This window comes from Micromys minutus, assembly GCF_963924665.1.
Source record: "Micromys minutus genome assembly, chromosome: 24".
Taxonomy (NCBI): Eukaryota; Metazoa; Chordata; class Mammalia; order Rodentia; family Muridae; genus Micromys; species Micromys minutus.
In genome coordinates, this window is record NC_137959.1 from 13,201,150 (window position 1) to 13,227,187 (window position 26,038).

Consider the following 26,038-nt stretch of genomic DNA (forward strand, 5'->3'; position numbering starts at 1 on the left):
TGTTTTCTCATGAAAGAAGAAAGCCATGACAGGTTTAAGGAAGTAACCAACGTTCTAAGCTCTGTGAGAAAGGGTTTTGCTTTGATTTCGAAGCCCCTGGCATTGGTGTGGGTGTGGGTGAGAAAGACAAAAAGGGACCCCACAGGAACTCGACTTTTATAGCAGACACTGCAGGATGTTCTCTGTCAGCTCAGGACCTGTGACCTGGGTCTTCTCTTCCATTTCCATACAGCTCGGGTGCTTCATGCTGCACCCTAGACATCTGGGACAAGTGCTTCTAGGGGTGTCCTGGGTATCGTAGGTGTTTAGCAGCTTGCCTGCCTGTCTTGGACAATATTAACTCTTTCCTGGATGGAAACTGCCTTCTATCTTCCACCCTGTGCTTCATCGTGGATATTGTTTTTTTGTCTCTCTTCCACCCGGGACATATGGGGGGGGCAGCTCGTGCATGTGGTACTGTTCCTCTTGTTCAGATGTGTTCGAAGTGTTAGAACAATGCCTACCGCACAGCTGGCACTTACCCTTGCTTTCCAGATGTTATCCTTGAAATGTACCGGAAACCCGGGGCAGTGAAAATGCATGCCAGCAAAGGATCAGTCTTGAGGTTGGTTCTCAACTAGATCACTAATCCGCTGCATGATGGGTAAGTCCTCGGGCAGGTAACCCCACTTTTATGAGCCCCCCTAACAGGATCTGTCCTTTCTGCAAGTACAAAAGTCTTCCTTAAGAGCTTTGTGAGGGTGATGGGTACAGAAATGCAACAAACAGGCACTAAAGGTGTGGCATATACAACCCACAACAGACCAAGTGTGGTGGCTCACACCTACAATCCCAGTGTGCAGGAGGCTAAAGCAAGAACACTGCTGCGGTTCCAGGATCAGCCTGGGCTACATGGTGAGTTTCTGGCTAACCTGGTGTGAGCCCTTGACTCAAACAAAACCTCAAAACCTCAACACTATTATTTTGCTGTTTTGTGAGGTCCCAGCCGTGCCTGAATAAATGAATGCTGCATGAGATTTAAGGGTGTGCTAATAATAAATAATTATCTTTATTTCCTCCCAGGGTAAAGGATTTTGGAGGGTCACACAGCTCCGGGTTCCCTTGTCCTTTGAGACATGTAGGTGCTCAGAGTTGTTCTTCACATCCAAGGGTCTCTTACAGTGTGGCTCTTCTGAGATGTGTTTTAATGTGTGTAAAATGTACGTCAGACTTTAAAAGACAGTGGAAAACCAAGAACATGACAACTCACTAAGAATTGATGTTATTTTGGCTATGTTGGGTCAAACCAACTTCACCCTTTACTTTTAATTTTAAACTTACATGTATTTACTTAGTATGTGAATATGTATGTAGGCACATGGGTGTGGAGGTGTGTGTGGAGGGGGGGTAATTTTGCAGCAGATGGGTCTCTCCTTTCACCAGGTGGTCTCTGGGGATGGAACTCAGATCCTGAGGGTTGGTGGCAAGCAATTTTACCAGCTGAGCCATCTGGATGACACACCTGTTTAAGGTTTTAAACACTGTAGTGCCCAGGGCTGAGGGCATAGACCAGTAACAGTGTTTGATTGCCTGCACTGGCTTGTTAAACCAGAGTTTTGGGATTGATTCCCAGAGCCCTACCCACAACGTGCTAACTTGTAAGTCTAAAACAACCAACCAACATAGCCCACCTGTTTCCATTAAGTAGAGCCACACGGGGGAGCAGGTTAAAGAGGTTGGGGGAACTAAATCTCCATTGTACAGATCATAAAACTGAGGCTCGAAGCAGTGAGTATAGCTGTAAGAGCAGAACCGGTTCTTTCCCACGCCCAGGCTGCCAGATACCAGGATAAACTTAGCGCAGGGCCAGCAGAGAAGTCGTTCTAAGGACCACAAAGGTGTAGTGGAAGCCTTCAAGTCTCCCTCCCCTTTGCAGAGACCTCCCTAGACAAAACAAACAGGCCCTTGGGGTCTGCAGAACTGCAGGGGGGAAGGGGGAAACGGAAACTAAGAAAGATCAAAGATCCGGAGGTTCACCGCTCCGGGCCTCGCAGCTTGGCAGCTCGCCCCGACCCCAGTTGGGCACTCAGGAGCCCATGGGCGAAGAAGAGTTGCGAGCAACTTGGGGACAGCTCGGGATTTCTGAACACTTGTCCTTAACGGGAGTGGGCCGAACCTGCTCTAGCCAGCGAGGTGCTCGGTTGATTTTTATCGGACTCTCACATTGGAAAGCAAAACAAAACCAAACAAACCCAAAATCCAAAGGAGTCAAAGAAAAAGGCAGACAGCTGAAAACAGGAACCACTTTCTGCAGAAGACTGGGCACTGTAAGTCTGGGAAGGGATAGCACCATAGGAGAGCAGTAGACGCGTGCTCTAGGGTATCTGAGGTCGCCAGTTGTGACCTCAGTTTCCCCACCTGTGAACTCGAGCCATCGAGTCCCACTCTGGCAGCTCCGAGAAAATGCAGAGAAGAGGGGAAGTCTCAGTGTCACCAGCGAGGGCAGCGCTGCTCCACCACCCAGCGGCCAGAGCCTCCGCCCGGTCCCCACTCCAGCCCGAGGTTCGCACAGGGGGTTTGGGGCCCAGCACACCCAAAGCCCCTCCCCGCCGAGGCCCCGCCCCTGTCCCTGCCCACAGACCACGCCCTCCGTGTTCCCGCCCCTTAGCCAGCCCCTACTTGCAGGTCCCGCCTCTACCCGCCCCGCTGCGTCCGCCTTGCCTTTGATGGGCCGCTGCCGGCCAATGGGCGCTTGGGGAGGCGCGGGGCCGCGGCGGCGGGCAGGGGGCTCGGCGCGCCCGGGCGTCAGTCCGGCCGCGGCGACGGCGGCAGGATCGCGTCCCGGCGCCGCCTAGGGCTGCGCTCGGCGCGCGGACTGTGAGGAGGAGGCGAGCGAGGCTGGCGCGGGGTCGGCGGCCGAACGCATGGCTTAGGACGCCCCGCCGCCGCGCCCCAGCATGGGGAAACTTCACTCGAAGCCGGGTCAGTGTCCTCGCCCGCGCGCCTGCCGCGGCCCCGCGTCCTCCCGCCGGTGCTAACTCTCCCTCTCCTTTCTTTCCGGCTCCCGCCGCCGCCGCCGCCGCCGCCGCGCGCGATGTGCCCGCAGCCGCCGTGTGCAAGCGCAGGGAGAGCCCGGAAGGTAGGCGCGCGGGCTACTGGCCCGTGGGGCGCGAGGGGGGCGGCGCGGACCGCCCTGCCGCTGGATCTCATTACCAGGGCAGCCTCAGCTCCCAGCCCCGCCCCGGGAGCACTCTTTGGGGCCCCTCTGCCCCTCCTACCCGTTCCCCACAGTCCAGTGCTCCCATTGCTGACCCTAACCCCCTCCACTTTGGCAGCAGCGTCTTTCCTTCAGATCCCCAAGATCTTGCGCCTTCCTCTAGCCACCAGCCCCTTCTCAGGAGAACTTGGTCTCTGCTCCCACTACATCCTCTCTGCTGACCCTCAGCTTTCTCCTCCTCAGTCCCTACCTCCTGCGCTCCTTCCTCTGGTCCCCGAACTCCTTCAGTCAGGGTACTGCCTACTCCCTTCAGCCCTCTGAATCTCCCTTGCACTTAGAATCTCGCGGAGCCCCCTTTCTTGGCTATTTCCCTCTTTTGGATTCTGCTCCGTTTGGCGCTTGACCCTCTTGCCAAGTCTTTACTCACCGGGCTGTGCCCTGTCTCCTTCCCTTCACTCTCGGGTAACTTTTTTGCTAGCTGGGGGGCCCAGACTCAATGTCTTCGTGTTCTTTCCGCCGCAGGTGACAGCTTTGCTGTAAGCGCTGCTTGGGCAAGGAAAGGCATCGAGGAGTGGATCGGGAGGCAGCGCTGTCCAGGCAGCGCCTCAGGACCCCGACAGCTGAGATTGGCAGGCACTGTTGGTCGAGGCACCAGGGTATGGCCCCCACTCTCTTCCACCCTTTCAGCCTTGGGGAGGGTCTGAACTTTTAGCATCCCGCTTGCACATTGTCTAAGTCCAAAAATCCCTTCTCAGCCACGGTGTGCCCTATTAGCTCTACTTGTGTCCCATGCTTTGGAGGACCCTTGTCGATCAAGTGGGCACAGTTTCCGGCCCAGGTGGGCACGGGGAGGGTAGCTTGGGGAGGAAGTGCCAGGGAGGAGGTAATACAGGTCCAGTGGAGTGGGGAAGCTGTGCTGTGTGTCTGTGTGTGTTGGGGGTGGGGGCTCCTCTGCTTTGCTTTTGTGGCCAGCTTTTCCACAGGGAGGGGTTAAGACTAAAGGCAGACAGGAGCGCCTGGGTAGAGGGCAGGGCTCTGCTGGCCCAGGATCTGTGGCTACCTCCAGCTGTGTCTGTGGCATTCATCAGTGCCATCTGCCATCTGAGTGTAGACTTTGGAGGCACTGAGACCTGGCTGTCCCCTTAAGTGTGGCCCTGAGAGGGAGGGGGCATCTCTGTAGAGTGGTCTGGGTACACCCTCTTTTTTCACCCAGGGGGTTCTTGAGGCTAGAGTTGTTCTGCAAGAGCAAGTAGACTGGGGGAGTGAGTGACTCCATCCCCTGTGCCTGGCCTGGGACTGGTGTTCACAGATGTCCTGTGAGCTCCAGAACTCTGCACGGGGCTTTCAGATGGTCTGCGTGGAACTCTTGCAAGCTGAGGATCAAAGGATGAATCAACTTTTTGATGTGACATTTAATTTTTTTTTTTTTAACTTAGAGGGGGGAAAAGACCGATCCTCAGGTCTAGCTAGTTCTTTGGTCTTGTTCTTTGGGTGAGGGTGGTAGAGGCTTCAGATGTGTGTGTGTGTGTGTGTGTGTGTGTGTGTGTGTGAGAGAGAGAGAGAGAGAGAGAGAGAGAGAGTGTGTGTGTGTGTGCGTGTGTTTGAGTGTGTGTGTGTATAGATGTGTATATGTATGTGTGTATTGCACCTGGCAGCACTGTTGCAGGGAGGTGGCGTTTGTGTGTGTGTGTGTGTGTGTGTGTGTGTGTCTGTGCATGTGTGTTAAATGTCCCTTCTCTCTGGGATAAGCTACCTCTTTCCTTCTACTACATGGCTCTTGCTGGCCGTCCAGTCTGCTGCTGGCTGGGGTCCTAGTAGAAAGGTGGAAACTGGTCTGAGGTGGGGGCTGGGGGACTGCAGTTAGAGCCTTTCAACAGAACCACAAACTTTTCCTTTCCCCACCATTCCCAGTTTTTGATGTATTTATTTATTTAAGGACCAATGAAAACAATCCAATTTAGACAATATGAGCAGATGCATTTGCAGCTCAATACAAGCCAACAGAGAGGATTTCCATTAATCAAGTTTTGTTTTTTTTCAGCCTGTTTATTTTTATAAAGTAGTCCTGCAGAATGACATTTATTTAGGGTCTCTCTCTCTCTCTCTCTCTCTCTCTCTCTCTCTCTCTCTCTCTCTCTCTCTCTCTCCTCTTTCTTTCCCCTCTAAACTGCCAGGCAGCTCTTACTTCATGCTAGAGGGGAAACTTGAAATACAGCGAGGGCTTGCTTCCATTGACTTTTATCTTCAAAGCCATAACAAATGTTACCCGCATGTTTTTGGTGGGTCTCCTTGGCATCCAGGCTGGAAGGATGGGAGGGAGGGGGAAGAAGGAGAGGAAAACAAAAGTCTGTCGTTTTTAATTAAATAGTAGTGTTCCCAGCAAGAGGAATGCAAGCCAGTAAAAGTTGCCATTGGGGGAAATGAAGCAGGGGGAGGGGGCCCCCTGCTTAAGCCTGTGGCTTTGCTGAAGTCACGGAATTTTGTAGCCTGGTTTCTTCCCCCAGCTGAGGACAGCATGGGATGGATGGTGCTTGCTTGCCTTCCTGCCTCACCCCCCCCCCCAGAAAAGGAGGGGTCATTAATATTTGTTCAAAGCCCTTTTGAAGATGTGAGGCATAGAGCCATCAGTGTGACATGTGTTGGATAGTTAGAGGGGAGGCCCAGCCGTCAAAGATGTTGAGTGGGGGAGGGAGGTCTCTGTTTCCTTGAGAGTCGATCCTAATAGCAGACCTGGATCCCTGGGTTCCAGCCTGCAGTGGCCACAGTAGTGGGGGTCGCGTGCCAACCCTAGAGAAGGACCAGGCTGAGCCAGAGTGTGGGGCCTTCACTGGTGGTGGCCTGTGAAGCAACTCAGGTGGTCCTTAGGGGGGATATCTTTAATCTTTATAGTTACTTATCTTTTTTAATCAGTGAAAAATAACTAGGACATCAAACGCACGATTTCATGGATGTTATATCGCTTAGGATGAATCAAAGTTGAAAGAGGTAGGTGAGTTCAAAGTCAGTACAGGGAAAATGCTGAGTTCAAGTGGCCGTAGTTGGGAATGTGAGAAGGAATGCTCACAGGGCACCGAGAGTGATGGCTAGGCCGATGATGAGCACATTGAAGTCCTGCTCTTTCCATGAGTCTCACTGGCATGGGAGGGGTGGCTGGCAGGGTCCTTCTATGATATCATCAGGATGGGTGTGGGCTCTGGCCGCCTGCTAACTTCCAGGGCTGGCAGTTTCCTGTAGCCTGTACCAAGCCTATCTTAGGGAAGGACTCTGTGTCTACTTCTCTACCTGTCCTGCCACCAAAGTGGCTGAGGACACATTCCTGGCTTATCCAACTGACATCATTGTCACCATGAGAACTGCTGTTGCCCGTGTGCCTGTATGTGCCAAGCATGACCTTCTATGGCTGTCATCTACCCATAAACCTTGAGTTGCATTCAGGTGGTGTAGACTGAGTGTGTGAAGCCAGGTCTTGCCTAGTTTCCAGTCAGGGGCTCACAGGTAGTTGCTACCATCTCTCCACATGAGCTGGTTGCAGGGTAGGAAAAAGCAAGAGGGGCCCTGCCTTTCCTGTGTCTGAGACAGGAGCCACGTCGCATACATGGCCATAAAGTGTGAGGGCAGCCACATAGGCGTGAGACTCCACCTACTCCCATCCCCCCACATACAGAAGTGAGTGAGGTCAGGCTCTGCACGGGATATTGTCACCTTGTGCAAGTCACATCAACGTTGCGTGTCTTCATCAGCACATCTGTAAGATGGGCACGGTAATATCATCCACAGCAGAGCTGTCATAGTGAAACCTTGATAAGAATAGGACCTGGGTTGAGAGTCGATCTTTATGTGGGATCCTGATGTGTGTATGTTTTTCCTCTCTATACCTTTCTACTGCAGGCTCACCGGTGGGAACCCAGGCTAAGGTCTGGGCTTTTGCTTTACCATGGAAGCCTGATGAGGCACAAGGGAGTATAAGCTCAGAGGAGAAGAGTAAGGAATGACTAGAGACAGAAAAGCACTTGAATGAAGGACAGGATACTGAGCCAAGTCCAAGGCTGAGACAGTGTGCTGAGCAGTGTTAGAGGCTAGACTGGTCTCCGAGAGCAAGCAGAAACAGCAGAAACAAAGCAGGGGGCAGCGAGAAAAGGCCCAGTGGGCAGAAGTGCTAGGCATGCAGAGGCATCGTGGTGACGCTCCCTAGGTAGGTGGAGCAATCGACTCAGGCGTGAACGAGGACACCTTGCCTATGTCCACGCTGTGAGAGTGGTCACACGTGTATATAGAGATGTGTGGAACTAGGCTCCAAACAACCTTTAGTGCTCGAGCCATGATCTTTTTCTTCTTTTATAGCAAGACTGCTTACAGAAATAGGCTGGGGTTGGGGGCTAACAAGACCCCTGTAGATCAAAGGCGGCTGCCAGGCACTTCGGTAATTTGATTAGGGGGCACCTAGCACATTTTGATATTTGGGGGAGATTAGGAGAGTGCAGGCATGCTGCGTGGGGCCAGGTGGGGCTGTGTGATGAGATTGGGAGCTGGCCCAGCTGCTGCCTGAATCCCGGATTCCAGGGGAATTACCCTTGAATGATACCAGTTGGCACAATTAACAGGCCCCATGTCTTCACCATATGGAAAGTGTTAGGCCTCCTTACGTGGTTTTAAAGCTATGTGTTGGGAGGTGGGCTTGACATTTGAGGTAGAGCATACATTAAATACTCGGTGCTGACGAATCAAAGGTGATTTGCTTCGAGGTATTGGGCCTTCGCTCACAGCTATCTTTGAGTGGTCCAGAGAGGGTCTCCTTGGCTGATGGCACTTGGAAACAGCTTCCACAGCCCCGAAAGCTACTTGTACATGGGCGTCAGCAAGGAGTGGTCTAGGAGGCGGGGCTGTTCCAGGTGCCAGACATCACTGCAGGTTGCTCATGGTCTGTATCCCTCCCTGTGGGTGTCACCGCCTGCTGCTGTGGTACATCTGTGGGATGGGACTTCTTGGAGGCACTTTAACTACTACCTTTTCTCTCTCTGAAACTTCTTTAAAAAGGATGTTAGGTCTTCTTGAGCCAAGTCCGTATGTGCTGCCTGGACCCTACAGTCGGCCTGCATGTCTCCATCCACAATTCCGGCAGCCTCTTCCACCTGTGGCCAAGAGTAGAGTTGAGGGCTGTTACATCCTGGCCCAGTGGGAGGAGGAGAGGCAATGGGATGGTGAGAGTGTCCTTGTTTGTACCAGGAAGCCCACTTCCCCACCTCCCCCATCCCCATCAGTAACCACCTGTCTCCTTGGACACTTTACAGTGGTCAAAGTTGAACTGCCATTAACAAAAGAGTGAGTCACCAAATGTGATTTCTCTTCTGAAGTCTTAACAGGCACTCACTGTGTGTGAATGAAGAAAATTTGACCATTCTTACTGCCCCCTTCCTTGTAGCCAACTTTTTAAACCTTTTATTCCTGATGCTAAGTTTTATCTTCCCCTGAGTCCTCCATCCTTCATGGAATTGTAGAACCAAGCCTTATACCAAGACTGTGGCTTGGTAGCTCATGGAGAATGGAAGTGTCTCTGCAGCTTGGTCTTGGGAAGCCCTGTGGTGAGCAGCTCTTGGCATGCTTGAGCTATCTGTCCTGGGTCAGGTGTGTGAGGCCGCCTGCTTATTCCTTGAAATTTACTAAGCTGTAGTTCGAGGATGGGATATTACCCAGCTGTCATTTGGGTTGGTGGCTTCTGGAGCCAGGTTGTAGGTGGAAGCCAGCTTGAGGGTCGGAAGTCCAGCTGTGTGGGTAGAGATGGGATGACATTGGCTGCCAAAGGGCAGAGAAGGTCACTTCAAGGGCTTGGAGGAAAGAGGGTGCTGACAGGCAACCCCAGAGAGTTCACTGTGTCATGGAACACAAAAAGGCTGAGCTGAGGGGAGAGCTCCCTTGCTCAGGCTTCCCAGAGTTACGATGGAGCTCACGGCAGGGTCCATCACGTTGGTGAGTCAGGTGCCCAGAGCTGTGAATTTACACTCTGCTCAGCAATACAAACTTTGAGATCTTTTTGGTTGCTTGTTGGCTTCAGGTACTTCCTGTGGCAGCCTTTGGGGCTTCCCTCTATTGCTGGTCCCCGTGTTTCTCTTGCCACTCGTCGCTCACAGAAGGGGTCCCTTCTTGCTTTCTTCCCCTGGCTTTTTCCCTAACCCTCTCTTCCTGAAAAAGGAATGAATCTAGTTCCTCACAAACCAAATATCTGCCCTCCTGTTGGAGAGAAGTGAGGAAGGGACTCAGAACACCCTGGACGAAAGGCCAGAGAGAGCTGAAGGCCTTGCTTGTTGGATCTGGAAGCTGGGCTTTGATGTCACCCTGCTCCGTTTATCCTGGGAAGCTGCCTCAGCCTCTCCACATGGACAGGGGCAAGCTCTCAGGCTGGATCAGAGGAGAGGCATGCCCACTCCATAAAGGGTAGTCCTCTATAAAGGGTAGCCCGAGAGTCCGGCCAGGCCGCACCCTGCCAAGCCCAGGTGGGTGGGGAGCCTTTTCTAAACACGCACTTCCAGAGGCATAAGTAATTCTTTGATAGATGCCTGGGCAAGCTGAGAGGGATGTTTATCCATGTGGGCACCAGCCACAAGGCTCAGGAGGAAAACCATGGGTCCTTCTGCTGAAGTCACCCTCAGCTTCACCAGCGCATGTAGGAGCCCTGGCCAGCCAGTATGGCTCTGCCCAAGGGGCCTGTCCAGGGCCATGTTTGCTTAGCAGCCCTGAGGAATTAGTTTGGGCGTCACTGTTCTGGCTTGCTGAGCCACATTGGCTATGGCATATGGCCTTGTGTGTGGCTGATGGTTATTAGAGAGCACCAGGGTAAGATGGGCTTTGCTGCATCCTATGACATCAACTAAAGGGCCTTTCCCTCCTCTGAAATTTGGCCTCTCCGTCTGATGATGTCATTTTATTTAGTATGTGTAGGACATCTTCTGCTCCACTATGCGTGTGTCTGCAGTAGATGTGGAGTGTACATCTCTACATGTTCACTGACCACAAGCCATTTTTGTGAGGCTTAGAATCTGGTAGAAGACAAATTTTTTTGAAATGCAAATAATAGGATATAAGTTGGCTAGATGCTTCAGAAAGTGGAGAGTGCCCTGAGGCTCAAAGCTGGTCTGGGTGGTTGTTCGTTTTACACTATGGCAGGTCCTTCTGCTCACATCACTGTCCTTGCCTCAGTACTTTAGTACTTGGTGAGAGTGTTTTCTAAGTTCTGTTTAATAACAGTGAGGTGTTGTGTATGTTATTTCTCTAGCTAAAATAACTTGCTGACTCCCAGCTCTCTAAGATTTATTAAATTAGGAATAATCATTTAGTTTTATCAAATGTTGTTGGCATATGAATGGGCTGGGTCATTCTACTGTCATGGTGTGTGATTTAGGTTTCTGGGGTTATTCTGTGACAGGATCTTGTGTGTAGGCCAGACTGGCCTGGAAATCACCATCCTCCTGCCTCAACTTCTTGAATGCTGAGATAACAGTGAGTGCTACCATACCTAAAGTAATCCATATCACTAAGTTCCTTGGTGTTCAGCTTCTTTGCACTCCTGAAGAAAGTCCATTGATTGTGATACATTCTGGAGTCAGCTGTCCACACTGGACCCTGCATCAACTGAAAACTGAAAATACCTGAAAAAAATACATCTGAGTTGAGCAGGCTTTTCTTTTCCTTTGTCATTATTTTCTAAATAAGACACCTTCCTGACTAGATAACATTTTATTATGATGCGATAAGATACCGTGACCAAGGCAACTCATAATTTGGGCTTATGCTTTCGGAGGATTGGAGTCCATGATGGAGAAGCAGGGAGATGGCGGCAGGAACAGCTGAGAGCTCACGTCTTGATTGGCAAGTAGGAGGTAAAGAGTGCTAACTCAAAGTCACTTGAAATCTCTGAGCCTGCCCCCAGTGACACACCTCTTTCAACGAGGCCACACCCCCTAATCCTTTCCAAACAGCTCCACCAACTGGGGACCAAACTTTCAAACATACGAGCCTATTGGGGTTATTCTCATTAAAACCACCACATTAGGTATAATAAGCAATGGGGATTTGATATAAATATGCAGGAGAGTATGCTCAATGTATATACATGGATGGTCCCTAGTTATGTAAGGGACTTGAGCAGTACATTTCAGTACTCAGGAGTAAGGACAAGGGAGTGCTCTAAACTGGTGCCCTATACCTAAACAAAGGATACAACTGTATTTTTTTTTTTTTTAATGCAGCTGTGCTTGCTACACAGATGCTGTGCTGTGGGCTTTTAAGAATGCAGCTGTATTTTTGCTGCAGATGCCACACCCCGAGTCTTTGCAGGTATTTCTAAGTTAGGTTGGTCCACACTTGGAAGGTACATGTTGAACAGTGAAGATCTTTAAAGGGATGTTAGGGGACACTCTGTGGGCTTTGAATCTAGAACCAAAGCAAGCCTGGTTTGAGCCAAACACCACAGGCAAGTCGGATAGGAGCAAAGGGGGAATGTCAAAGTGGTTGCATGTTTGATAAGTGTCAGGGAGAAAGCCACAGAGCATAGTTGGAGATACTTAGTGAAAGTCGTGGCTGGCCTTGGTCACCTTCCATGTATACTAGGTTGGCCTCAAACTCACAAATATCTGCCTTCTGAGTGCTGGGATTTAAAGGTACCATACCCAGACCCTGGCCACCTTTCCACTGTGTTATGGGCTTAGTTTTTGTCCAGAGGGATTACTTGAAGTAGCCTTGTATGAGGTCGGTGTGATGGAAGGCGCCTGTGATCTGTTCTGTGGAGGAGGAGGAGGAGTGTGAGGAAGGGTACTCTGTAAAGTCTTGGGAAGATAAGCTGTTGATAGAAGGTTTCATGGTCTCTGTGAGGATCACAGTTCTGCACAGGGACGAGCACAACCCTCTTCTCTGGGGACCGTACAGGGGCCCTTGGGGAGGCTGCAGGCAAGAAGCTAGGAAGAAAAGAGTAGGATCAAGGTGAACGGGGGCTGTGGAGAACTGGGTTCTGACTCCCCCCACACGCTTTCTCATCGAGACTTTAGGTACTAAGCTAGGCCTCTGTGTCAACCAGTCAGTGTGGTGGGAAACAGATGCATCATCGATAATTTAAATGAGGAAATTCCTGAGGTCCGAAAGTTGCATCAAAGTTGGGAGAGACCTGCTAGGTGTTGAAACAACTGTGACCTGGCACCAGCCTCTGCTAAGGCCCAGGTGATTAACTGAGGTCAGCGCCATAGTGTGGGGGCGGCACAGAGTGGGAAGAATGATTTCACTTTCTCTCTACCTTCCAGGTCCTTTCTCTAGCTGAATTCAGAAGCCATCATGCGAGGAGGTCCTAGGGGACTGGCACCCAGGGGTCGGCTTCCCTATGGTACCATAGAGAAGGCAGGGACCAGGAGTACTTATTGTGGCAGTAGAACAAACCGCCTCAGTTGTCACATCTGAGAACTGGGGTGGTAGTGGTATTTGCTTCCTAGCATGGTTCAGAAGAATCCCACGTGGGACTCTTTCAGTTGTAACCCACAGACAAGGGTGGGACTGGGGGTGTGAGATTAGAGATGGAGGTATATGTAGGAGGCTTTGTGGGATGCTAATACTGACCTCAGTAACCCAAGGAGCCAGAGAAGTCACATTGATAGGTACAGCAGGCTGGGTGGAAGGCATCTGCGTCTGAACACATACCCTGCCTCAAGAGGGCAGTGCCACTTAGGCCCAGCCAACACTTAGCCTCTGGGAACATGGCCTTGACATTGTCATCTGGTGGTTTAGAAAATCCAGATATCTGGATTTTTTTTTATGCAGAACCTTCTGAATTTAAAACATGGCAGGCATGATGGCCTGCCTCTGTGATCCCAACACTCAGGAAGCTGAGGCAGGAGGATTACAAGTTTGAAGTCAGCTTGGCTTCTATATGAGAACTCTTTTCCAAAAACAAACAAACAAAAAAAAAGTCAACTAAAGAAAGTTTTGGGGATCACCTCCTATGGATGAGCAGGTAGCTAGGTTTGGCCTGCACACTGTGCTTGTAATTGCTTCCAATGGGCACAGTGAGTTAGCGATAGGACATGCATGCAAGCCAGATAAAGCATGCAACTGAATCACCTGCATCTCCTTCTGAGATCTCTGTATCTGCCCCTTAAGGACACGTTCATCATGTGGACAGAGCAGCAGCTACTCCTAGGCTAAAACTGCTGTCCTGACAGGAAGAGCTGACTTTGGCTGCAAACAGAACAGAGCAGGTAGCCCTGTGAGCTGGACAGCTGCAGCGTGTGTCTGTGGCAGGCAGGACAGCAGGAGGGCAGACAGCGACTGATGTGGAGATGTGGATCAGTGCTGTTGCTGAGGACCGGCTGTGTGGGCTGCTGGTCTACAGGTATGACGGGTTTGTATAGTCTGACACCTTAGACCTGTGTCCCACGTGGGCTTCCTGATGAGTGGCCCGGGGCCAGCAATGGCTCAGGTCCTCCATCTTCACATCTGCGGCAGGAGTAAAGGAACTGCTCCCACCACACGGAGTTCTCCGGGGCGTGAAATAAGTTTTACGTCAGCAAGTTGGAAAATGGAGCAGATACTCAGCCTCTCAAAGCTTTCCGGTGTGTCCACTTATGATCAAACAGATGCGTGCCAAGAGCGGGCGTCTGAGTCTGCTTCAGAACAGGGGCATGAAGGAGGGTGAGGGCATGTAATGCGTAAGGTTAGGTTAGGGAGTCATGCTGAGATGACTATGCCAAGGAGCAAGTAGGAGATGTGCCTTCCAGCCACAGGGTAGGGGATAAACAGAGGCACAGAGGCCATATGAACAAAGTACTTAGCCTCCTCCTGATTCTAGTCTCCTAGACTAGGCCAGGAGTCTGTGAACAGGCAGAGGGGCGGGCCAGGCCTGTCGGAGTGGGTGGTGACGTGTGCCTCATCCTGTGGGGAGATTAGGTGTCTACTGCAAACCTTCCAGCCGCTGCCCTCACTGCAGCTCCGAGCACCTAGTTTCCACTATGGAGTGGGGTTAGGCACAGCAGAGCTAGTTTGCCCTAGGGCTGAGAGAGAGACCCACAGCCATTGGGGGCTTCTCCTTTGCCTAGCTTCAGAAGCTTGGGCAGGGAGCCTCACTCAGAGGCCTTTCCTGTAGGTGTTGGTTAGGGACCCACACCTGTACCACACCTGGCTTCTCCGGGGTATCACGTTACAGGGCTGGTTCTGACCTTGAATTTTTCTCTGTAGCACACTTTTCCCCCAGTGGCTTAGACAGATCTCTGGAGTCAAAAGAGGATTTAAAGAAACTTGGGTTACCTGGGAACACAGTTGCCTTCTCTGTGGGTGCTGGGGGCCTCTATTCCCACCCCTGCCCCACCCCTGCCTGTGGGAGTATATGTCTGGGGTAGCCTTAGGCAAATGCTTTGTAGCTTCAGCCTGTGTGCCCAGCTGTATGGTAAGCATGGGTGGCCACCAAGAGAAGGTGCTTGCAGCGTAGCTTCTGCCTACAGGGCACCTGAGGGTGCCAAGCCGTCCTTGTCCTTACTGCTTGGTTCTGTCAGTATCCCGATGAGGTAGGCGCTGATATTTTCCCTGATATTAATCACCTTTCTTGTTATTTTAATGGCAAAATGCCGGAGGAAAATAACAGGGCCGGAAGGATTATTTGGCTTTGCCGTTTCAGAAGGTGTAGGCCCTCAGAGCTGGGGGGACGGGTGGAGGAGCATAGTAGGACAGAAAGCAGAGAGAGGCAGGAGGCCGAGAGAAGACATCCCTAAGGACCTACTTCTAGCTATACCCTACTCCCCTAAGATTTCTAGGGATCAAGGCTTTAGTCCTTAAGCTTTTGAAGGCAAGGTGTCATATCTGAACAGTGGCAGCCCCTCTTGCTCTAGCACAGTGTTTCTTAATCTGGGCCGTGACTCCTTCCGAGGTTGCACATCAGATATTCTGCATATTAGCTGTTTACATTACGACTCATAACAGTAGCAAAATCACAGTTACAAAGCAGCAATGAGACTAATTGGATGGCTTCCGGGGTCAGCATGAGGTACTTTAGTAAAGGGTCACAGCATTGGGAAGGTTTGAGAACCACCAACCTAGTGGGAAAGACTAAAAGCTGCCAAAGCTGTGTCCACCCGGCTAACGTGCTGAGGCTTACCTGACATGAAGGTAGGACCTCATTAGAGCTTTCTCAGATCAGGCTGGGAAGTTCTAGAGTTGGCTTAGAGACATGCCGGCGGGTTCAAAATTATACGTTACAGCTTCATTCCCCAAATCAACCAGTGGCCAGAAAAAATGAAATAGAAAATTACAAAAATAAGACAAACTATCACTTACAGTAAGACTACTGTTTTGTATTGGCTTAAACACACACATGTATGTTTATATATCCAGAAGCCCTTTATAATGTAATTGTGACCAAAGTCTTGAGAAAACACTGGTGTTTGGTCACTGCTCTAGATTCGGAGTGTGAATACCTGGGTTCAAGCCCCAGTTTAGCTTACAAGCTGTTAGACTTGGCCAAATTTCCTGACCTCTTTGTGCCTCTCTGGTTTCTTGGCTTCAGAGCCTTTGACTTTATCCCCCCTCACCCCCTACCCCCAGGGCAGGAACTCCTAGGGATTGGATGAATGCTTTCACGCTGAGTCTGCTCCCTTCTCAATGGGAATGGGGAAGAAGAGGAAGGCAGTGGCCTTGTACAGAGGTCGCCATCTGAGCCTGGAGGGCAGGAGCTACCTCTCAGAGGGGATGCGGCTGAGCAGCCATGATGGAAGCTTGAGGAGCTTCGGGTATCCATTGGCTGTTACTTGACTTCTCCAAGTGCTCAGCCAGTACTCTGAAGCTCAGCGTTAGAGCTGATGGTCCCAAATCCTCTTTGGTACAGCAGGTCACAGCTTCAGCCCAGAAGTAAGGGAAGGGACCTCAGCTATCTAAACTGAACTTGAGATCTCTCTCAGAGACTGCCGCCCACCGTAGAGAGTATGTGTAAAGAGAAAGCTACTGAGAGGCAACATTTTTTTTTTTCCCTAAAGAGGGGAGGTGGGCTGTATCCACAAGATCCATTTATGGTGGGATTGTTGTCACAGTTGGGTTTTACAGGTGCTGACTTGGTGAAGAGAGGGCAGGGGTTAGAGGAGACATCACAGCAGAAATGAACATGCATGTTCAGAAATAGGCATAGAGCGAGAAGAACTGATTACAGCTCACCCGTCCATCACTGGGTCAGTCTGTGGTGGTGTGGCCATTTCACTGACTTCTGCCCTGGGTTCGAGCAGGAGGAGTGGGCCTTTGGGAAGAAGGGCCTGGGTGTTGACAAGTTTTGATATTCATGGCGGGAGAGTCCTAAAACCATTCTTGGGGATATTGGGGGCAGCTACGCACACATGTCTGCTCAGGCTCGTTTCTGAGTGTAGTTAGATATATAAAGATCTGGAAGGATCAGAGAATTTTACTTTCACACTGCACACTTCCTTACTTGGCTTATTTGGGTGAATGAGTGTCTAATGTTCATACTTTTCATAAAAATTACACATTTAGTAAGGGAAGGGGAGGGAGGCTATGCCATCCTGGGAAGCTTCTCAGGAAGGGTCTGGGAGGTGCCAGAAGGGGCTGAGGGTTGGGGTGACTCCCTGCTTCTGAGCCTCCTGGGTGCTGATTCAAGTGCAGAGTCCAGCTGGTATGGTAGACATTTGTGTACTTGGTAAGCTGAGGCAGGAGGATTGTGTGAGGTTAGAGCTGGCCTGGGTAAGACCAGATAAGGAAAGAGACCCTGTGTGGCTCTGACTGGTGTCAGGTTCTCAGTCAATGAGTCTGTCTCTCTTCCTACTCCTGTGACTGGGGCTAAGCTTCCACGAGGGCTTGGACTTCCACGGACAGTTTTACTACCGGGGCTACTCTGAAGCAGAGGGCCGAAGGGGATGTGAAAAGGAAAAGTGGGCAGTGTAGCTCCGTCTGCTGGTTGTTCTTGTGATCAGAGTGCTCTGGGCTACTGTGTGTGCTGTGTGGGAACATGGTTCAGCTACTGAAGTAAGACAAGCTTGGTTTGAGTGGATTGACACATAAAGAACCTGCAGAGCAATGTCTCCTGCCTACGTCTCACCCAGGTGTGGTCTGAGGAGGATGACTGAGGCTGTGCAGCCGGCTAAACCTCACCTTACATCTGTCTCATCCCTGTGTCCTGCGTGTGTGTGTGTGTGTGTGTGTGTGTGTGTGTGTGTGTGTGTGTGTGTGTGTGTGGTATATTTGCAGCAGTAGGTAGCAAAAGAATGTTCTCTACACCTTTGGAAGGAAGCTCCTTCTAGAAGAGTGGGAGGGGAACTTGAGCTCTAGATCACAAGTTCTAGAACTCTTGTGTGCTGCTCCTTGTGCAGCTGAGGTGAGGCTTTTTCGGTATGCACTGGGGTGGGCACCTGGCATAGATTGTGCTGTAGGGTCCTGGAAGGTAAACCCCTGATCTGGAGCAGCTGCCCCCCAAAACTGGGGTTAGCCAGAGGCTTTCTGGCTCCTGAAGCCTTGTTCATAGTCATATAATAATTGGCCAGGATTATTTGCATGGGGAAACTGAGCTCATACTTGAGATTCTGTGGAGCTTTATGGGCTGGGCACTGCCTGGCAGGAGGCAGATCCTCAAAGAATAGCTGAGGTTTGGAAGATCCCCATAGCGTGCAGAGAAGGTCACAGGTATGCAGGGGGCTGGGATTCAGGCGCTGTGCCTTTTAGCCCCAGTTTCTGTTCTGGGTCTTTGCAGAGGGCTTTGGGTTGCTTCTCCCTTGCCCTGTGAGCAGGGCCTCACCTTCCTCCTAAATCAAGTCTGTGTTGTCCCACCTAGTTTGGCCTCCCGAACACTGGGATTAATGGCACGTACTCCCATGCCTGGCTCAAACATTTCAAATGCATGTGTGAAAATGTCACAATTAAAATCATCTGTTGCTTAGATATGTTGTTGGGTGGAAGGGACTGGTCTGGAGCTCAGAGCGCCTGCCCCAGAGCAGGATATCAGTGTTTGTCTCTTTCTACTTCATGTTGGCTTCATTCATAGGCCATCTCTCTAGTCAGTGTGAGCCCTTCTCAGCAGTTCAGGCTTCTGCCTTCACCTGAAAGTTCTAGAAAATTCCAGGCTATACTTCCATCGTTTTTATCTGGACCATATACTTTCCTGTAGAGTTGAGTCACCCTGGCCCTCTGTCTCATGCTGAGTCCCCTGGGAGTGTCCATAAGAGAAATCCTTGGGAGTTGGAGGGAAGGCTATATACATGCTGATGCTAGATAGCGCCTAGAGTGTGCATGCCCAGTCCTCTGGGCCGAAGACTCACCAAACAAAGGATGGCTAGCAGATAAAGTAGCCAGGCTTTGGGAGAAATATGGGAGGCCATTGGGTTTCAGAAAGTCTGGGTGGTTTGCCTTTCCCTCATGCAGCCTGCAGAAGCTCTTTCTCTGTTCCCAACCTCTGCACCGGGATACCAGGAGATTCCTCCCAGCCTGAGTGCTGATAGCAGGCCTCGGAAACCCATGTATTCTCCACCTTGGATGCCGGTCCTTCATCCTTACTGTAGGGTTAGTGCAGCCAATGATCTAAGGTCAGAAACTTTCCCTTGATTTGCATGGAATAGAAGAGGCTGCTGCTAGTCCTGGGTTTGATTCCCAGCACTGCAAATAACACACCCAAACAACAGATGATTTGAATTGTGACATTTCATACATCCCTTTGAAATGTTTGAGCCAGGCATGGTAGCACATGCCTTTAATCCCAGCACTCCGGAGGCCAAGCTAGGTGGATCTATGAGTTGGAGGCCAGTCTGGTCTACAGAGCAAGTTCAGGCCAGCTAAAGCTACAGTGAGACCCTCTTTAAGCAAATGAACAAACAAAAATAAAATAGTGTCTTAGTCAGGGTTTCTATTCCTGCACAAACTTCATGACCAAGAAGCAAGTTGGGGAGGAAAGGGTTTGTTCAGCTTACACTTCCACATGCTGTTAATTACCAAAGGAAGTCAGGACTGGAACTCAAGTAGGTCAGGAAGCAGGAGCTGATGCAGAGGCCATGGAGGGATGTCACTTACTGGTTTGCTTCCCCTGGATTACTCAGCCTGCTTTCTTATAGAATTCAGGTCTACCAGTCCAGGGATGGCACCACCTACAATGGGCTGGGCCCTCCCCCCTTGATCACTAGTTGAAAAAAATGCCTTACAGCTGATCTCATGGAGGCATTTCCTCAACTGAGGCTCCTTTCTCTGTGATAACTCCAGCTTGTGTCAAGTTGACACAAAACCAGCCAGTACAAATAGTAATATAGAATAATGTTTTGATCATTCTTTTCTCTCTCTCTCTCTCTCTCTCTCTCTCTCTCTCTCTCTACACACACACACACACACACACACACACACACCCTCATTTAATCTTGCCTTCCTATGTGTGAATCTGCCAACTGTAGGGGATACAGAGCTTGGGGTACAGCTTTGGACTGAGATTTAGATTGTTTCTCCTGTGTAGTATGGGGAGCAGCCCCTACCTTGATTTTAGGAGTCAGTGGAGGTAATGGCTGTGCTGGCTGTCATCTGTGTATACCTATCTCTATCTCTTTGGGCCTTTTCAAGGGTGTGGTAGGTTCCGAGGCTCAGAGGGACCTGTCATCTGGGCCCCTGTTTCTCCGAGACTTCCACATTGACAAATGGGAAATTTGAGGTCTGTGCAAACCCTGTGCCTTCCCTAGTGTCCTGGAGTGAGTTAGGTTAAGTGCTTGTACACTTCACCTGAGCACCCCTAACTTTTAAAAATATTTTATTAATTATTTTACTTATTAACGTCCCAAATGTTGCCCACCTCCTGGTCCCTCCTCCCACAGTTCTCCCCCACCCCATCCCCTTTTCTCTTCACCTCTGAGAGGGTGCCTTCCAGCATCTCCCTTCCCTGGGGCATCAAGTCTTCACAGGATTAGATGCATCCTCTCCACTGAGGCCAGACAAAGCAGTCCTCTGGTGTATACAGAGGCTCTGGGGCTCAGACCAGCCTGTGTATGCGCTTCGGTTGGTGCCTCAGTCTCTGGGAGCTCCTAAGGGTCCTGGTTAGTTGACACTGTTGTTCTTCCTATGGGATTGTCATCTCCTTCCATTCCTTCAATCCTTCTTCTGACTTTTCCATAGGGATCTCCAATGTCAGTCCAATACCCCAAACTTATTTTATGATGCTCACGGCCTCTGTTGAGAAGGCTAAGCCACAGAGGACAACTCACCTGTGTATCATGGCCATCTGCAGAATCCTTCCAGGCCCCTGAGCCCAGACACGACTGTGCTGCCCACTTGGCTGCCTCCTGAGCTGGGGTGGTGGGTATTGTTTCAGCAGAAATGTGAACTGATGTTTTGCTTTGAGTGTATTAAGACACAAAGTCCGTGTGGTTAACAGCAAATTAATCACTGTGCCCGGGAGGACTGCCTGGGGTAGACATGACTTCATGTGCTTGTCATAACGTCTGCCTTGGCTGTATTTCATTCTCCAAGGTTTTTGACTTTCAGAAAAGGAGCCGCAGATAGAGTTACCAAGTTTTACAGAAATATTTTTACTGGGCAGAGGTTGCTTTATGGCGAGAGCCAGTTATTTCAGGAGACAAGCAAAGAGCCCTTTATTCTCACGTTCTGTGGGAGGAAAATATTATGTTGGAAAGCTTGCTTCTTGGATGGGCCACAGGGGAGGCCAGGCTGCGTTTCTAGAGTGGGAGTGGGTGCCAGGAGATGGCATGGGTTGGGGAGGGGGAAGAGTGAACATGCAACCGTGTTCTCTTCCCCTTCCTGGGGGATTTAGGGATATGTAACTTAAGGATGTCAGGCAGGAATGGAGACGGGCCAAGCTGAAGGATGGAGCCAGAAGCTGGGGGAGGGTACACCAGATGAGATCTGGAGGTCTGGTCAGATCCGGTGCTGTCTTTACTGGTCATGGGACTCTGGCCTATCTGTCATCTGGAGACAGCAGCAGTACCTGCCTCATGGTATGTCCTCGGGACTGAGGGCTGTTATCCTATGGTTGTCATCTCTTTTCTCCCACCCTTGATGCTGAGGGCAATGGTTCAGAGGCAGGGAGCAACTTCCTCTCTCCACACGACTGAGTCAGCTCACCCCTCCTCTTTCTGTTACCAGGACCCACACAGTGAGAGATTTGAACTCTGGGTTAGCTACCCTTGGGACTTGGAGGTTCACAGGCCCCATTCTGTTGCTCAAGCTACAGCTGGTGTCCTGGTTCCCAGAAGGAGCCCTTCTTTTTCAGAAATTTGGGGGAAGGTCAGCCTGGGTGTACTCAGGGTGTCTTTGAGTCTGTGCATGAGGACTGCTTGCTCCCCTTCCGATGAGGAAGAAGGATGCCTGCCAAAAGTTTTGTTTGTGTCTGGAGCGGCCTTGTGCCCGATAAGGACACGGCATCTTTGCTCCCTCCTTGCTCTGGACCATAATCCCTTTTAAGTTGGGCAGCAGGGAGGGTTGATTTATTTCCTTCTCCTCCCCACCTCCTCCTCGTTATTTAGAATGTGAGGGAAAGTTTATCTGGTTTTCCGGGAGATCTGTCTCTTCAGCTCTGGAATCACATCCAAGTTTACAGAATGGAGTCTGTGCCCAGAGCCTTCTGGTAAATATTTTGGGAAGTTGGATTTAGCTGGCATTATGGCCCAGGAGTGGGTAGTGGGTGCTGTTCAGGACTGGGTGGTTGAATCTGGACCCTTCTCACACAGTGGCTGTGAATAGGCTGCTGGTAAGATATCTGTGTCAGCACCAGAATTCCTGCTTCTGCCTGGCTCCGAGGAGCCTGCATTTGTATTGGGCATGCCTGATCGCATGTTTCCTGAGTGTGTGTGCCCTGCCTTATCCTGGGGACCAGCTTCCTTCTTCCTGACCAAGACACTGGGATACCATGTCCCTCCCTCTTCTGGAAAAGCCTTTTCTCAGCTGACCCTCCTCCCTCCAGGGAACTTTTACATTGCTTTACTGATAAGTTGTCCAAGTCAGAGATGTGTGGGTTCTTGATTTTTCATCAGTAAAATGAAAGAGTCAATAAGAACTCTTCTAATAATGAAAATTAAGATGGGAGCAGGGAACCTCAGGGGCTGGTGACCAAGTAGCTTTTGGTAAACATGGCCTTCTTGTGATATCAGTCCCTGGGCGTCTCCTCAAGTCCCTATACAAAATGACAAGATGTGCATGTAGTTCAGGCACACCCTCCTATTCTTTACCGGAAGCTGATGAGTCGTGATACCCCAGACAGAGGAAATGCCTGAAGCGATTGGCACTGTGTTTAGGGACTAGCGTAAACACAGTATGAGCATGCCCTCAGAAAAGCCACTTCCCCAGGGTTTTCTTGGGCAGGGTCTTCTGGGCTTGGTCTTTGGATGCACTGCAGTTTATCTCGTCCTTGCAGAGGGATGCCGTGCGTCTCCCCAAGAGCTGGTCCTCATGTTGTCTTGCCCACACTGGGTGCTAAGGACGAGAGTGGAACCTCCCAGTTGGAGTTGATAGAGACTCTATCCAGGGTTCTTAGGTGTCAAAGGTCCCTTAGAGCTCCTGGTGGTTTGGATCAGCAGGACTGGCCCTTTCATACACCCCAGCATTTCCATATGATATAGATGTTGGGGTGGGGCAATTCAGAGCCCTTGACCTGGTCCTGGGTGGTAGCTGGGCTTGGTCGTGGGCTGGCTCTCCGCTATCCATACCTCCAACACTGTTCCCGACAGGCCACCCGGTGCTGCCATTGTTGGTAGAAGTCAGTCTCAGCTCTCTTGTTTACGTGTCCTTGGGCTGGCTCACCTACACCCACTCCCCAGAGCAAGCTCCATCGTGATGCCCAGGCAAGGGAGCCTGCGAGGAGCTGGGCCAGCTCTCCCACTCTCACGCCCTTGGCGCTGGCTCAACCATGCTCTTACCATCAGGGCCTCAGTTATGTCTCCCAGGCAAGGTTCAGGACTCGCTCTTCGGAGTGCGACAGCCGGCAAGGCGCAAAATCACCTCTCCCGTTCTCATGACCCCAAGGCCAGCTCAGCCAGCTACAGCAAGTGGCAAGGGGGTGGGGGAAGAGGTGGAAGGCATCATCCCACACCCATGGCACCCCATGCCATATGAATAGCAGAGTCAGCTCACACTAACACCCTCAGGACCGGCTCACCCACACCCCTGCCACCAGGGTCATCTCTGCTGTGCTGTCTGCATGAGGCACAGGGCCCACTCTCCCGAGTGCTGCAGCCAGTGAGAGATGAGGCAAGCTTGCAGAGGGCAGCACCGGTGAGGGGCAGGGCCAGTTCTGCACGGCCTCCGGACATCCACGGTCCCTGGAGGCTGCCCCAACCACATTCTCTTTCGGTAATATGAGTACGGACATCAACACTAACCCCTACCATCCGTATAGCCTCAGACCCGGACACGGCCCTCGGCAGCAGCTTGGGCTGGGACCTTACTTCCCACGGCCTCAGGGCTCGCCTCTTACAGCTGGCTCCTCCTCTCCACCCCGAGTCTCCAGATCCAGCTCTGTTCACAATGTTCAAGTTGCTCCACTTCTCTTTCTGTCCCACCTGACCAGCACATACTGGCACACTGTGGTGGCCCCTGCTGCAGGCTGGCCATGGCTGACAGGGTGACATCCTAAATCCATGCTGCATGGTGTGGTGGCAAACAGGTGTTACGTCCTGCCTGGGCTGTGCACTGGAGGTCAGGTCAAAGGGTGGCATGGTGGTCCGTAGGCCTCTGTCTTCCTCTTCCCATACTGTGCTCCCTGGACTTGATTTGATTTTATGAGTTCTAGGCATAAGCCAGCTTGGGCCACCAAGGCAGGCATCAAACTAGGATGAACAAAGGACTGCCGTCGGCTCTGTCCCTAACTGATATAAGAACGCCACCACCAACAAGGTGTCTCTTCGCCCATTGCTCGGGACATTATTTTCACTACTTTTTATTGTGTGCATATTCATAGGACAGGTGCTCCTCAAGACCCCTGGCTTCAGTTGGTGCTGGGAACCGAACTCGGGCCCTCTGCAAGAGATGTATGTGCCCTCAAGTACTGAGTCATCTTCCCTACCCCTGGCCCTTCCCCTGCAGTAGCACTTAAAAAATAATAATTTTTAAATATGGTGACACTTTTGAAATGTGAATATTTGGATATCCTGGCTGTAATAACATCAGAATTAACTTAAAAATGTAGCTTATAGGAATTTGAACTTACATCCTTGTGTTCTGGACAGTGTGAGTTCACACGGCTGTGTGACTCTTCTACACAGCTGTGCTGGTGTGGAGCCTGAAGTGAGCACAGAGCTCTCGTGTAGGCAGCTGAGTCCCTCAGAAAGAAGGCACCTCCAGGCCGTTACTCACAATGTACATAAAGGTCCGAAGAGTGGACTCTGGTTCCCAAGTGACCACATGTTACCTTCCGTGTTCCCATGTGGGAAATGGGTTGCTGAGAGCATTTGTGGGAAGGTTCTGCACATTGCTGGGAAGTTTCTAGAGATTTTCACACTCGGCTCAAACAGAACCTCCTGGCTGTGTTCCTTCCAACTCTCCGGACCAGGATATGCTGGCAATTCTCCCCAGGGATACCTTCAATGGGAGGGCTTTGTAGGGTTGCAGAAGGAGACCATTAACTGTTGACTGTTCTGTCCAAGAAGTCAGATTTGAGGTCCTTCTCAAGGCTTTGAGAATTGGTAGTGACTTGAACCGTGTCCTGGAGATGCAGAGGCAGCCTCTCATTAGAAACTGGCCATATACCGCCATCACCAAGCCAAGGATCACCAAGCCAAGGGTGTGCCTCCTGCGGGCACGTGGTCTGGAGATAACCAGCCACAGCACATCCAGGAGGAACACAACCTGCTGTCCACAGCCTGGTGGAAGTAGGACACATGTGTGTGTCAGGCTTGGAGGTTGGGGGAGAGGGTTTAGTTCCAGTGTCTGCAGCCTGTCCAATGTACCCCTCTGGCCTGTCTGGGCTCAGACCTGGAACCATTCCTGGCTGAGCAACAGATGGCCACCTGGTCCACTGGCATCACTGTTCAGCTACCAGCATATGGCCCATGTAGGGCTCTTCTGTCCCCATCTGCATCCCAGCCAGGCCACATTTACAGTACAGAAAGGCAGCACCACTGGGTGTGGTGCACACTCCTTTAACTTCAGCACTAGGGAGGCAGAGGCAGGAGGATCTAAGTTTACGTCAGCCTGGTCTATGGAGTGAGTTCCAGGACTCAGGAAAAGAAAAGGAAACAAGAAAGGAAGACAAGGGTCATGTCACATTCCCCTGTCATTTGCATCTCTCCAGTGACTTCAGTGACTTTCAGGTGAAGAGACTGTGAGGGCGGTGCCTGCTTCTCCCCTACCCCTCTCTGCAGCCTGTCCCTCACTCGCTCTGCTCCAGACCTTCTGGTCCTACCTCTGAGCCTCCGAACATGCTCATGTCTGATTGAGCCTCTCACTCACCGTCCCTGGCTCGTCCCTGCTCACCCTTTGGGGTTTAGCCAGAGCAGCATTCCCCAGAGCCTGAGGGACAGTGGGTCCTTGTCAGACCTGCTTCTCCACTTCTCTGTGGTTGTCACCACTGGCCACTAGTGACTTCTTCCTGTGACAGCTGAAGGAACATATCCACCGTGGAACTGCCCTCTCTGCTGCTGACAGGTTATTGACACTAGACCCATGAGAATGCTGCTCCCCACACGGAGAAGCAGAAAGAAGACCCTGCACTTGTATATATTTAAACCCAGAGCTTGCTGCCCATGAATGCAAGCTTAGGCAGCTTTACTGTCTCGAGGTCTCAGTTTTCCCATCTGTGAAATGGGGCTGTCAGTGAACCTCCTCTCTTTGGGCAGAAGTGTATATAAGGTTACACAGATGGTCATGCAAACCCCAGGTACTCAATGAAGCTGTCCTTGTGATCAC

The 26,038-nt window shown here is 51.1% G+C and overlaps 1 protein-coding gene across 1 annotated transcript in view; it reads left to right on the forward strand.

Moving 5' to 3' along the window:
• The first annotated feature begins 2,840 nt into the window (after window positions 1-2,840).
• The window catches only part of NKD1 (NKD inhibitor of WNT signaling pathway 1), a 70,837-nt gene continuing 47,639 nt past the window's right edge, over window positions 2,841-26,038 (forward strand). The window contains exons 1-3 of the mRNA XM_080937308.1: window positions 2,841-2,961; window positions 3,086-3,118; window positions 3,719-3,852. Of these exons, the coding sequence (XP_080793434.1) occupies window positions 2,937-2,961; window positions 3,086-3,118; window positions 3,719-3,852 (192 nt within the window). The 5' untranslated portion in view covers window positions 2,841-2,936. The remainder of the gene's footprint in view (window positions 2,962-3,085; window positions 3,119-3,718; window positions 3,853-26,038) is intronic.